Source organism: Stenella coeruleoalba, assembly GCF_951394435.1.
Source record: "Stenella coeruleoalba genome assembly, chromosome: 16".
Taxonomy (NCBI): domain Eukaryota; kingdom Metazoa; phylum Chordata; class Mammalia; order Artiodactyla; family Delphinidae; genus Stenella; species Stenella coeruleoalba.
The window spans coordinates 62,087,416-62,099,540 of NC_137162.1; the positions used below are offsets into that span (position 1 = coordinate 62,087,416).

At 52.7% G+C, this 12,125-nt stretch overlaps 1 protein-coding gene across 2 annotated transcripts; it reads left to right on the top strand.

Annotated features, from left to right (window-relative positions):
• Positions 1–1,582: 1,582 nt before the first annotated feature.
• On the top strand, positions 1,583–9,063 carry TYSND1 (trypsin like peroxisomal matrix peptidase 1). 2 transcript variants are annotated; one of them, XM_079899723.1, is made up of 4 exons: positions 1,583–2,904; positions 4,654–4,784; positions 5,794–5,979; positions 8,223–9,063. In XM_079899723.1, the coding sequence occupies exons 1-4, from the start codon at positions 1,733–1,735 to the stop codon at positions 8,438–8,440; spliced, it is 1,707 nt and encodes a 568-aa protein (XP_079755849.1). In that variant the 5' UTR covers positions 1,583–1,732; the 3' UTR covers positions 8,441–9,063. The 2 variants fall into 2 exon arrangements, with proteins under 2 accessions (XP_079755849.1, XP_079755850.1); XM_079899724.1 differs by lacking the exon at positions 5,794–5,979.
• Positions 9,064–12,125: the final 3,062 nt, after the last annotated feature.

Below are 12,125 nucleotides of genomic sequence, written 5' to 3' on the forward strand. Positions count from 1 at the left end.
GCATTACCTTGTGTTGTGCTTGGGATACACCAAGCAGTGTTAGTTTATTCAAAATTTTGAGGCAGAAAGGCTATGTAATTTAAGTAGTAATTGAATATTTTCATTAATGCTGACATAAATACGTATTAAAATAATCTTATTAAAATTACTTTAGTTGACATTGTGATAGACCTTCATAAAATGTCTAGCTTGTGGTGACTGCTTCAGGGATATCCTGCAGCCCCCCAAAACATACTTGTTCATGTTCCTCTGTCCTCAGGGTGACTTCACTGGAAAAGTAAGGATGTTTTATGTCAGGGTAGAGCAGGGATGGCAAACTACAGCTCATGGTCCAGATCTGGCCTGCTGCCTGTTTCTGTATGGCCTGTGAGAAAAATAAAAAAAAAAATGAAATTTTGTGACATGCCACAATTATATAAAATTCAAATTTCAGGGCCCATAAGTAAAATTTTATTGGAACACAGCCACCCCATTTCTTTAGCTTTTGCATGCTACAACAGCAGAGCTGAGTATTTAGGACAAAGAAGGTATGGCCCACAAAACCTCAGCTATTTATTTACACTCTGGCCTTCTACAGAAAAAGTGACCCCTGATCTAGATAAATCCTGGCTGATGGTTATAAATCATTATATGAAATGTGCATAATGCAAACTATAGGGTTGTGTAATTTAAAACTTTGACTTCAGCTACTGTTTATCATAGTTTTAAAATGCAATTTTTGGAGCAAATCCAGTTTCCATGAGTTATGTAGGGTGTGGCTTTGGCATCAGAAGACCAGAGGTGTAATCTTACGAGCTCCATTATCCCCCCTAGTGGATTACTGTACGGTTTACTTACAAAGTTTCAAAATACTGAACAGCTTTTTTATAATTATTAATTAATTAATTATTGGCTGTGTTGGGTCTTTGTTGCTGCACGCGGGCTTTCTTGAGTTGCTGCGAGCAGGGGCTACCCTTCGTTGCGGTGCGCGGGCTTCTCATTCCGGTGGCTTCTCTTGTTGCGGAGCACGGGCTCTAGGCGAGCGGGCTCAGTAGTTGTGGCACGTGGGCTGAGTAGTTGTGGCTCGCAGGCTCCAGAGCGCAGGCTCAGTAGTTATGGCGCACAGGCATAGTTGCTCCGCGGCAGGTGGGATCTTCCCGGACCAGGGCTCGAACCCGTGTCCCCTGCATTGGCAGGTAGATTCTTAACCTCTGCGACACCAGGGAAATCCCCTGAACGGCTTCTTTGCCCGTCTTATCCCAGGGATCAGAGGTCGGATGTCTCCTACACCTGGGCAGATACTGACAGGTCCTCGCAAGGCCTGGGCAAGTCTAGCCAGCTCAGGGCGCATTTCTGTTCCCTTTCCTGAAGCTCAGCGAACAGAGACGAGACTAGGCTCCGAGGGACCAGAACGCCCCTATCTCCCAGTAAAGCCATATTCCTGTCACCCTCCCGTATCTCTTCCTCCAGTCCCGCTTCGCCCTCAACGTCGCACAGGTGACCTGAACCATCTAGGGCGCGGAAAGGCGGGGTCAGCCTCGGCAGCCAATCAGGGCTCGGCCCCTCGCCCAGCCAATCGGGCCAGGCCAGTTGGGGCTTAGCCAATCCGGCCGGAAGAGGAAGACCTGGGATAGTGCCTGCGCTTCTCGCTGCCAGCTTTGGGTGGCGCTACGTGGGGTCAGCTGGTGCCGGCCGCGGTCCTTGCTCGCTCGCTTGTTCCCCGGGAAGCCCCTGGTGTGCCGTCCCCGAGGCCATGGGGCGGCAGTGGGGGCCAGCCATGAGGGCGGCCGAGCAGGCGGGCTGCGTGGTGAGCGCCACCCGGGCTGGGCAGCCCGAGGCGGGCTCGTGGAGCTGCAGCGGGGTGATCCTGAGCCGCCGCCTGGGCCTGGTGCTGTGCCACGGGGGCATCTTCACCCCCTTCCTGAGGGCCGGCAGCGGGGCGCTGACCGCGGCCGGCGCCGTCTTCCTGCCCGGCGACAGTTGCGGCGACGACCTGCGCCTGCACGTGCAGTGGGGCCCAACGGCCGCGAGTCCGGCAGGCCGCGCGGAGAGGGGCCGCCCGGGGCTATGCACGCCCCAGTGCGCCGGCCTGGAGCCCGGCCCGCCCGCCCGGTTCCGCGGACGGCCGCTGCAGCCCCCCCGCCCCGCCGAGCTGCTGCTGCTGTTGAGCTGCCCGGCCTTCCGGGGCCACTTCGCGCGCCTCTTCGGCGGCGAGGCGGCCAAGCAGTGGAGCTTCGCGAGCGCCGCACCGGACGACGAGGTGTCGGAGGAGGAGGAGGAAGACCAGCTGAGAGCGCTGGGCTGGTTCGCTCTGCTGCGCGTGCGGCCGGACCCGGAGAAGGAGGCGGAGGCGGAGGAGCGCGGGCCGGTATTGGCCGTGGCGCCTCTCGGGGCTGTGCCCAAGGGTGAGCCGCTGGTGGCCTGCGGCTCCCCGTTCGGGGCCTTCTGCCCCGACATCTTTCTCAACACGCTCAGCTGCGGCGTCCTCAGCAACTCGGCCGGCCCTCTGCTGCTCACCGACGCGCGCTGCCTGCCAGGCACCGAGGGTGGTGGCGTGTTCGAGGCGCGACCTGCGGGGGCGCTGGTGGCGCTGGTGGCGGCGCCCCTCTGCTGGAAGGCCCGCGAGTGGGTGGGCCTCACGCTGCTCTGCGCCGCCGCCCCTCTCCTCTGCGCCGCCCGAGCGGCCCTCTGCCGCCTGCACCCCGGCGCCGCCGCCCTGGCCGCCTTCCTACCACATGAGATGGGCTCCCCGTGGGGCCTGCCCCTCCGAGACCCCGGACCCCCCTGGGCAGCTGCGGCCGTGCTGGTGGAGTGCGGTTCCGTTTGGGGCTCCGGAGTGGCCGTGGCACCCCGCCTCGTGGTGACCTGTCGGCATGTGGCCCCTCGGGAGGCGGCCAAGGTCCTGGTGCGCTCCACCACCCCCAAGTAAGGCCCACAAGGTTGCCCCCACTCCACTCCCTCACCAGCTGTCATATCTGGATCCCAGGTCTCAGGTCATAATCCTGAGGATTATGGAGGCCTTCTGGTCTCAGGCTCAATGCTTGGTGATGCAGTGTGGTTAGAGACCTGGGACCCTCCCCTCATCCTTGGCACCCAGAACCCCAGAGTAGGGGGTTCTGGACCTCCTGGCAAGGGGTGAATGGGGCTTGGGCAAGATGACAAGCAACTCTGGGGAACTGTGGGGTGGTCCAGCATCCCTGGCTAGGCATCTTTGAGCTCCCCCTCCCAGTCTGAATTCCTTCTGGGCAACTTCTCTGTCTCATCCTTGCACCCACACACCAGAGGCCCTTGAACAGAGTCTTCCTAACCCTGCCCTCTTTCCCCTGAATGCCGTAGTGAAGCCCCAGGGGCCCAGGATGCTACCCTCCTGGGTTAGGAGAGGAGCCTGTTACTCTTACTTGATTTATCTCTTAGATCTTAACCAGAACTTCCCTTCTGGATCAAAATGAACAGATACGTGGTTCCACCTAATTAGAATGTGGGAGTGGGGGCCAGGCAAGTATATTTTGAACAATCATTGAGTGCTCTTGGCAGCCAGGTTGGGACTTCAGACAGTCATTTGTTCCCTCTCTGCAGGGTGAGCACTCTTACCCTCCTTTACTTTGACTTGCTGTGACAGTGGAGACAGCAGCCTTGGCTTCCTGGCTTGGTTTTCTAATACATGTTCCGTATCTTCTGTAGTCCCAGGTGCTTGACTTAGGCCAAAGCAAACACTTGGTGTTTGCGCCTTGGTGTTAATGCTCCTTGGTGTTAATGCCTGTTGTTCTGTCCCTGGCTCAGCCTCTCAGCCCAGACCTTTCCAAATGCCTCTATTGAACTCCTGAGGTTAATCCAGCCTGGCTTTGCCATAGAGTCCCCTTTGGCAGCCACCCGGACAGCCATGACTTTATAAGGAAGACTGATGATGAGAATTTTCCTCTGTGTGTGGTCCCCAATTCCTCACCCCTCCACCTACCCCCACATACTCTTGGTTCTAGGGAACGCAACAGGTCTGCTGGAAGCTACCCCTGCAGAGTGTGTAGTAGGAAGCCCCTGTGTAATCTTGGGCAATTTGCTGAATCTGTCTAAGCTGCTTTCCCATGACATGTAAAGTCTTGGAACAGCCTGCCACGTAGTAAGAGTTATAGAAGTGCTGGCATTTATGTAAACAGGGACCCAGAGGGATGAAATCGTATCATGTCTGCCCCCCCACCTGACAGGATTGTTGGTATCAAATGAGGCAGTAAAGGAAAATGCTGAGAATGTTTGCCCTGGCTCCTGCCACTAACTATGTGACCTTGAGAAATTACTCAACCTCTCTGGGCCTCAAATGCACCATCCAAAATGGAGATAATACCAGTGCCTAGTTCATAGGGCAGCTGTGAGGACTAAATGAAATGATGTCCATGGAACATTAACACCAGGCCTGGCCCACAGTGCCCCCTAGGTGTCAGGTGTTTGTGATGACGGTGAGGCACCGGAAGCTTTACACAGCAGTACCCTGCAGTTGGTAGAGCATGTTTGGAAGTTCCACTGTGGATGTGCCCAGAGTTGCATGCTGGTATGTTTCAGGGCTGACACCAAATCTTTTGAGTCCCAAGTTCATGACTTTTACTGCCACTCTCATTATTTTGCTTCCTCCCCGTGCTGAGCGTTTGGAAAGCTAGCCTGTCATTTTGTTTTCCTTGTTCCCAGGAGCGCCGTAATCTGGGGACATGTGGTATTTGCCACCCAGGAGACATCTCCCTATGATATAGCAGTGGTGAGCCTGGAGGAGGATCTAGATGGTGTCCCTGTACCTGTGCCCGCTGAGCATTTCCATGAAGGTAAAGGACAGAGGGGTTCTCTGGTCTGGGGTGAACCTCAGGAAGGAAAGTCAGTGTTGGGCGCTCTAACCCTGCAGATCAGGGGCCAGTCCCACAGGTCAGCTCCCTTCCCCACCCCTGCTGGAGTAATGAGTCAGGCTGGCACCTTGTTACATCCTGGTTACAGTGCTTTGGCCGGAGTTGCTCTTGGAGGCCTCCCTGCTCACGCCCAGCATGCCTAACGTCCTGGGGGGCATGTGGAATTCCCAGCGAAGGGTAAGGCACGCCTTTTTCCTGAGGCCCCACAGCAGTGTAGTGTGTTGAGCCTTGGGGTCTCCTTATAACACTGCAGGCTGGTCTGAGAGATGTGTACTTTTGAGGCTCCAATGGCATGATTTGAGTAAAAGGCTTTGTGATGCTGCCACAGAAGTACCAGAGGTCTCGCTTTGTGGATGTCGTATGCTATAACATAATAACAAGGATTACAAGCTCTCTGCTTTCGCATCTTCTGCCACTTATTAGCCCCGTGTCCTTAGGCAACTTAGTGAACTCTGCCTCAGTTTCCACATCTGTAAAATGGGGATAATGCTCCCTACTCCTGGGCCTTGTGAGGAATGGGTGAGATATTGTCTGTAAAGCACTTGGTGAAGGAAGGTGGTGCCCGCTTTGAGACTTCTTAGTCTCAGGAGGTGGGTGTTAATTTCACAAACATTTATTGAGCCCCTGGCTAGGTGCTGGGAATTCTAAAAAGTGACTACCCAGTCCAGCAGGGGAATGAGGGCTGGAGAACAGCCTGATGCTGAAGAGAAGTGGTTGAGCAGATACAGTGCTGGGAGCTCAGTGGAGGTCCCGGCCTGTTCCTGTGGGGGGCCTGGGGAAAGTTCTCATGGAGGCAAGAGTATCTGAGCAGAAACTCAAAGGGCAGAGAGGGTTTGGAAATTTGGAGTGGCCAGGGAGGGGGTTGGGGAATGTGTGAGTCCTGCCAGACAGAGGAGGCTCCCCAGCTTAACCCTTCTTCCCTCCCTGGCAGGCGAGGCTGTCAGTGTGGTGGGCTTCGGTGTCTTTGGCCAGGCCTGCGGGCCCTCGGTGACCTCAGGCATCCTGTCAGCTGTGGTGCAGGTGGATGACACACCAGTGATGCTTCAGACCACGTGTGCTGTGCATGGTGGCTCCAGTGGGGGACCTCTCTTCTCCACCTGCTCCGGGGACCTCCTGGGTAACCAGCTCCTTGGTCCTCTCCCAGCCTTCCCCTTGCCAGAGCCTCAGTCCCATCCTGGGAGTGCTTGGTTTCCAGCCCTGGGAGCCACCCTCTGTCTGGAAAGATGGTGGGCCTTATGCGCAGAGGTAGTTAGCCAAGGTTTTCAGGCTCTTGTGCTTCTGAGGGTGGAGAGGGACAGAAGCTGAGCTTGGAGGGAAGAGATCTGAGTTCTGGTCGCTTCTCTGCCACTGAGCCACTGCACAACCTTGGGTAAGTCACTTAATGTCATTTGATCTGTGAGACTCAGGAGTTGGATTAGTCCAAGGGTCACAAACTCGAAAGCCTACAGAGGCTGGGCTGTTAAAGTGAATGAATGAGTGAGTGAGTGAGTGAGTGAAGACAGCAGTGAGTGGAGGGCAAGGGGGAACTGGGGTGAACACCACTCAGCTCTAGTACATTGTTGCCTCATTACAAAGATATATGGGCCTAACGCTGGCTGACTTTCCAATTTTTCACAAGAAGCTGTGAACCTTTTTTTTTTTTTTCAGAATTCCTAACCACACCCCCGTGAGAAACGAATTTACCAGCTAGAGAACAGTGTTTGAGCACGTACAGTTCTTTTTATCTTTAGCCTTAAAGTGTCCAGTCAAAACGCTCTTTTCCAAAGTTTCTTAGATTAGCTCCTTCCCCTTCCCCTTCAGTATAGTTATGTGATTCATTTGAAATAGAGTTAGGTACATTTGTCCTAGTCTGCATTCCATTTTTCTCCCATATACTGGTTGACCTTTTAAAAGATATATACCGATAAGTGGACACAGAAATAAATATAGATGTTTGTATGCATGACTTAGTGTGTGTGTGTGTAGATATATGTGACTCCTAGCTCAGTCTGCTGAGAGGGGCTAGAAGCAGTGACATCCATGTGTAATGAACACAGCGAGAGTTCAGATCTTGGTTTCTAAGAGTCATTCTCTAGGGCTGCCTTGTGGTGCTGGAAAGGAGGGAGGGGTAGCAATAACAGCAGCAGCAAAATGATGGGCACGTCAGGTGTTGAAAGAACCAGGAGCTGACATGAAGGAGCTCCCGCTGGGACAGCTTCAGCAGCAAAACAAATGGTAGCGGTTTTGGTTTTCAGAAGAATTCCCATTGATGAATGTAGAAGAAATGAGGGAAATAGAAAATCACTATTAGGACACCCCGGCAGGAACTGCTGCCGACAGGATCCATCGATGAATGCCAGAATCAGTAGGCAAAAGTTTAAGTAGAAACAAGACAACCGCGTAATCCTAAAATATTTCGTACTTACCAAGGGGGTGATAGTAAGTCTACAGCGGAGAAACCCGGCAGATACCACCCAAGTAATGAAGGTTAACATCGCAAGCAGTGCTTATAGTCAGCACACATCTCCTGATAGCGTGCACTGAAAAGGACACATTGCTTCTATGGTTTTCTTCTCAGTGATGTTTAACCTCAATCTTATCATGAGAAAACATCAGGTAAACCCAAATTGAGGGACATTCTACAGAATAACTGACCTGTACTCTTCAAAGTGTCAAGGCCATGAAAGATAAGGAGAGACCGTGGAAGTGACCCAGATGGGAGGAGACCTAGGAGACATGACGACTAAATGCCATGTGGGATCCTGGATCAGAAAAAGCATTAGTGCAAATACTGGTACATCCAAGTGAGTTCTGTACTTTAGTTAATAGCATTTCGCCAAGGTTAATTTCTTGGTTTTGATGAATGCTGTATGGTGACATAAGGAAAAGCTGGGTGAAGGGTATACAGGAATCCTGTACTATTTTGGCAAGACTTCTGTTAAGTCTAAAATTGTCTTCAAAAAATTCATACATATGCACTGAGCAGGCCAAACAAAAGTTCTGTGTGGGTCTGATTCATTTATTCAGTCACTCAGCTAGTATTTGTTGAGGTCGTCCTTTGCCAGGCACTGTTCCAGGTACTGGGGAGACTGCATGGACAGAACACAGCAGTCCTGCCCTCATGGAGCTGAAAGATAACAGAAGTTGGAGAGAGGGATAACAAGACAAGTGAAACATGGGGTATTAGATACTGATAGTGTTGGGGAGAAAGTAAAGCCAGGAAGGAGGACTGAGGCACGAGGAGCCCGTGTCCATGAATGAAGCCTGGTGCCTGTCACTACGAGGGGGCTTCAGGCAGGTCTAGGGCCTCCAGCCTGGAGGTGAGCCTCCCTCCCCTGTCCCCTGGCTCACACCCTCTTTTCCTCTCTGGCTCCTGAACAGGCATCATCGCCAGCAACACCCGGGACAATAACACGGGGGCCACCTACCCCCACCTGAACTTCAGCATTCCCATCACGGTGCTCCAGCCGGCCCTGCAGCGGTACAGCCAGGCAGGCGACCTGGGCGGCCTCCGCCAGCTGGACCGTGCCCCTGAGCCAGTGAGGGTGGTGTGGCGGCTGCAGCGACCCCTGGCAGAGGCCCCGCGGAGCAAGCTCTGAAGCTGTGGCACCCCTCTAGAGAGAAGAGCAACCATCTGATGCCGTGGGGAGCGCTGAGGCTGGTGGCCTGAGGACCCTGACACGGCACACCCCAGCCAGGCTGCATCCCCATCACCACCCACCTTGCTCAACTCTGGAGTCTGGACCAAACTTCTCTTCAGCCCCCACGGATCTCTTACCTGGCAGCCCGTTTTGGGGTGCTTTCTCGAGCCGCCACCTCTCTCTTCCCCCGACACTAGGCTCAGCTCTGTTCTTTCCCCTTCTGGGGAGCGCAGTACAACCGTACAACAGACAGACCTGGTCCTGACAGACAGATGTTACTGGAAGGCAGGCCCAGCCACGGTTCCCTGTCTCCTGAGGGTCACTGGGCGCCTGCAGCGGCGGCTTCCCTGGGGCCTGGACTCCTCTCTGCTCTCGGTCAGAATGGGGCTGACAGCACTGGGGCTTCCTCAGAAAACCTCAGCAGAGAGGCCCTGCTCTGAAGACCAGAGGCGGAAGGGAAAGAGCATCTTCCTGTTCCGCTGGACCAGCGGTGGCGTCCCCGAAAGCCAGGACTCCCGGCTCTTCGTGTGTCGGGTGCCCTGACCTACAGGGGCACGCTGACACAGTGCCTTAATTTTCCGGCCCGCAAAGTGGCTCTCAGGGGTCGGGGGTGGGAACGTGGTGGGGGAGGGGTAGAATGTGTCTAGTTGGGGTTTGGGAATAAACAGGACCTACGAGGGACAGGACCTACTTCTATATATCAGCTTCTTTCTTTTCCTTCTTTGTTTTGAGAGTTGAATGGGGAATAGGAAAGCACCAGGCACAGAAATATACCTTTCCATCCTGCTTTCTCGGGGGTTTGATCTCATGGGACACTCTTGCGCCAGACTAGTCCTGGTAGCTGGCCGTGGTGCCAGTTAGCACTGGGCGGGGCTTGCAGATCCCAGACGGTGGTGGCCTTGGCCTGGCAGCAGCTGTTTACAGGCTGCCTGGATGGACCCAGGCCTGTGCCAGGTCCTGGAATGGATGGGGGTTGGGGAGTTCAAAGGTGAATGAGGCCAAGGCAGGCCCTAGGAACTAAGACCAACCCTGGGAGTCAGGAACACGCACTGTGTGCCCAGGGCCCTGCCTGTGCAGGCTGTCAAGAAATGATTGTTAAATCACTGACAGGTTGAATGCCATTGGGGAATGACTGGGGGAGAGGGGGCTAATCTAAGCAGAGAGAATTGCTGGGAGTACTTTGTTTCTAACATCTGTTTGCTGAGCACCAGCTCTGGGCAACCACAGAACACCCCTGAGACAGTTGTTCCCCTCTGTGTGGATTAGGAATGGGGCCAGAGGGCAAAGTTAGCTTGAGAGAAATCCTGTAGTGAATTTATGGAGGTGGGGAGGGAGAGCCGAGTTCTGACCTGGCTGCAAGTGGGAAGGGGAGGATTTATTCCAGCATGTGTGGGTACCAAGGAGCTCAGGCTATTCCGGGGAGACTGGTGTGTCACCCCGTTAGTGGAATGAGCAGGGCGTCTCTGTCCTGTTCAGGTGGAAGACCACGTCCAGGGGCCCAGAGCAGGGAGGGTCAGGCAAGGATTCATGCAGCTGAACCCTGAGGGGAGAGTAGGTGTTTACCAGACGGAAACAGGAAACAGGGAGGGTGTCCAGATTGAGGGCAGTGGGAGCTGGGACAAGGAAGTGTGAAACTACATTTGTGTGTCTGGCCATGCTAAGTGGAGAAGGGATTGGAATGGAGGCTGGGGAACCAGTGACAATGGCCCTGGTGACGGGGAAGATGGCCACAGCAGGCCTGGTGGGCATAGAGATCAAGCATGACACGGGAGGTGGACCTGACTGGATGTGGGGCAATGCAGAGAGAGAGAAGGGTCAAATGGTGCTGGGTCTCTAGCCAGGATAGTGATGAGTGGCTGACAAGTTTAGGGACGAGATGTTTCCTTGGGTGTCCGTGGGATCTCAAGTAGAGAGGCACAGCAGGCTGTTAAGTGGATGAGTTAGGATAACGCAATAAAAGGTCCCCTCTCCCCCATCTCAGTGCCTTAAGACAATAGAAGTTTGTTTATTGCTCATGTAAAGTCCAAAGTCGTGCACCTGACCAGGAAGTGGGGGATTGTGGCTCCTGTGCAGTTCTGGTTGAGGGACCGAGCTCCTTCCTTCTTGCGGCTCTATCACTGGGTCTGGGACCTCAGATCCTCTGCCAGGTCTTCTGTACCTAGATGGTGGATGGGGGAAAAGAGAGAGGAGAAGACATTGCTGCTGCTTTTTAAAAAAATGATTTTATTTTGAAGCAGTTTTAAACTTACAGAAAAGTAGCAAGAATCCCCACACGCCCTTCCCCCAGACATCCCATACCATTTGTGCCATATGCCCCAGTGATGTTCTCTGTAACAAAGTGCACTCATTTGGGATCATGAGTTCTACCCACCTGCCATGGCTCTCTCCCCTTTGACTTGGAGCAGCTCCTAAGGCTTTCCTTGAGTTTGCTGCCCTTGACCTTCCTGCAGAAAACAGGGCAGTCATTTTGCAGAATGTGCCTTAGCTTGGGTTTGTCCACACTTCCTCATGATTAGATTTGGGATACACATCTTTGGGATATAACATTAGTGATGTTGCCTTATCATCATGTTCTACTGGGTGGTGCATGACCTTTATTTGTCAGATTATAGATGATAACCTTGAACATTTGAGTAAGATGGTGCCTGCTGGGTTTCTCCACTGTAAAGTTCCTTTTTTTCTTTGTAATTAATAAGTATTTGTGTGGCAGTATTTGGAGACTATGTACATATCCCTATCCCACTTCCATCTACTATGCTTAGCACCCACTGATGTCCCTTGGCTGAATAACTTTAATGTTTGCCCAATGGAAATTTTTTATTTTCATTTTTCCTCCTACATTTATTCACTGGCTTTCTATTGTAAGTAAAAGCTTTCCCTCCTCTCTGTTTAATTATATCTGTGTGGAACCATGGATTCATAGTTTATTCAATGGATTATAATCTATTGTTATCATTATTTTGATGCTTCAATTGTCCATATTGGCCAGTGAGAGCTCCTTCAAACTAGCTTCTGTGTTCTTTTGACATCTCCCCATCATTCTTTGAGCACTTCCTTCAAAACAAAATGTTGTAGACTTACTTTGTACTTTCCCTGGAATCAGCCACTTCTCCAGTGTCCTCTTTACTAGAGAACGGTATTTAGAAGCAAAGATCTAGGTACGAGGTGTGCTTCTTACTCTGAGGTGTTGCTGCTCCCAGGCCCTCTCGGTAGACAGACCTTACATCTATATTTATTTCTATCTCTATATGTTGCAGGCCATGCCACGCGTTAACACTGATAGTTCCAATTTGATACCACAAGTTCAATACCACAAGGTTCATTCTAGCTCTCCCCTTTTCATATTGGTACCTCCCTCCTGTCAGTGAGAAACACAGCTACATTATCCTCAATATATTAACTTGTTTGCTCCATCCCTTGCATGTGGCTAGTCTTCTGACCCTATCAGGCTGCCCCTGCCACTCTGCTCTGATGCTGCTCTTATACGGGTCACCATTACTGCTCCGCACAAGCCTGCCTCATGATTTTTTTTACTTCATTTTTTGACAGAGGTAGAGCCGGAGCCTGCAAGGGGGCTGAGAAGAGACAAGCAGAGGCACAGGAAGAAAACCGGGGAGGCTAAGACCTAGGTCAGCAGGTCAGA

Excerpts from the sequence above, each read along its gene's own strand:
- TYSND1 (XM_079899723.1), top strand. The coding sequence starts at position 1,733 with ATGGGGCGGCAGTGGGGGCCAGCCATGAGGGCGGCCGAGCAGGCGGGC. Across the intron at positions 2,905-4,653 it reads GTGCGCTCCACCACCCCCAA|GAGCGCCGTAATCTGGGGAC; the intron begins GTAAGGCCCACA and ends CCTTGTTCCCAG. Across the intron at positions 4,785-5,793 it reads CGCTGAGCATTTCCATGAAG|GCGAGGCTGTCAGTGTGGTG; the intron begins GTAAAGGACAGA and ends CCTCCCTGGCAG.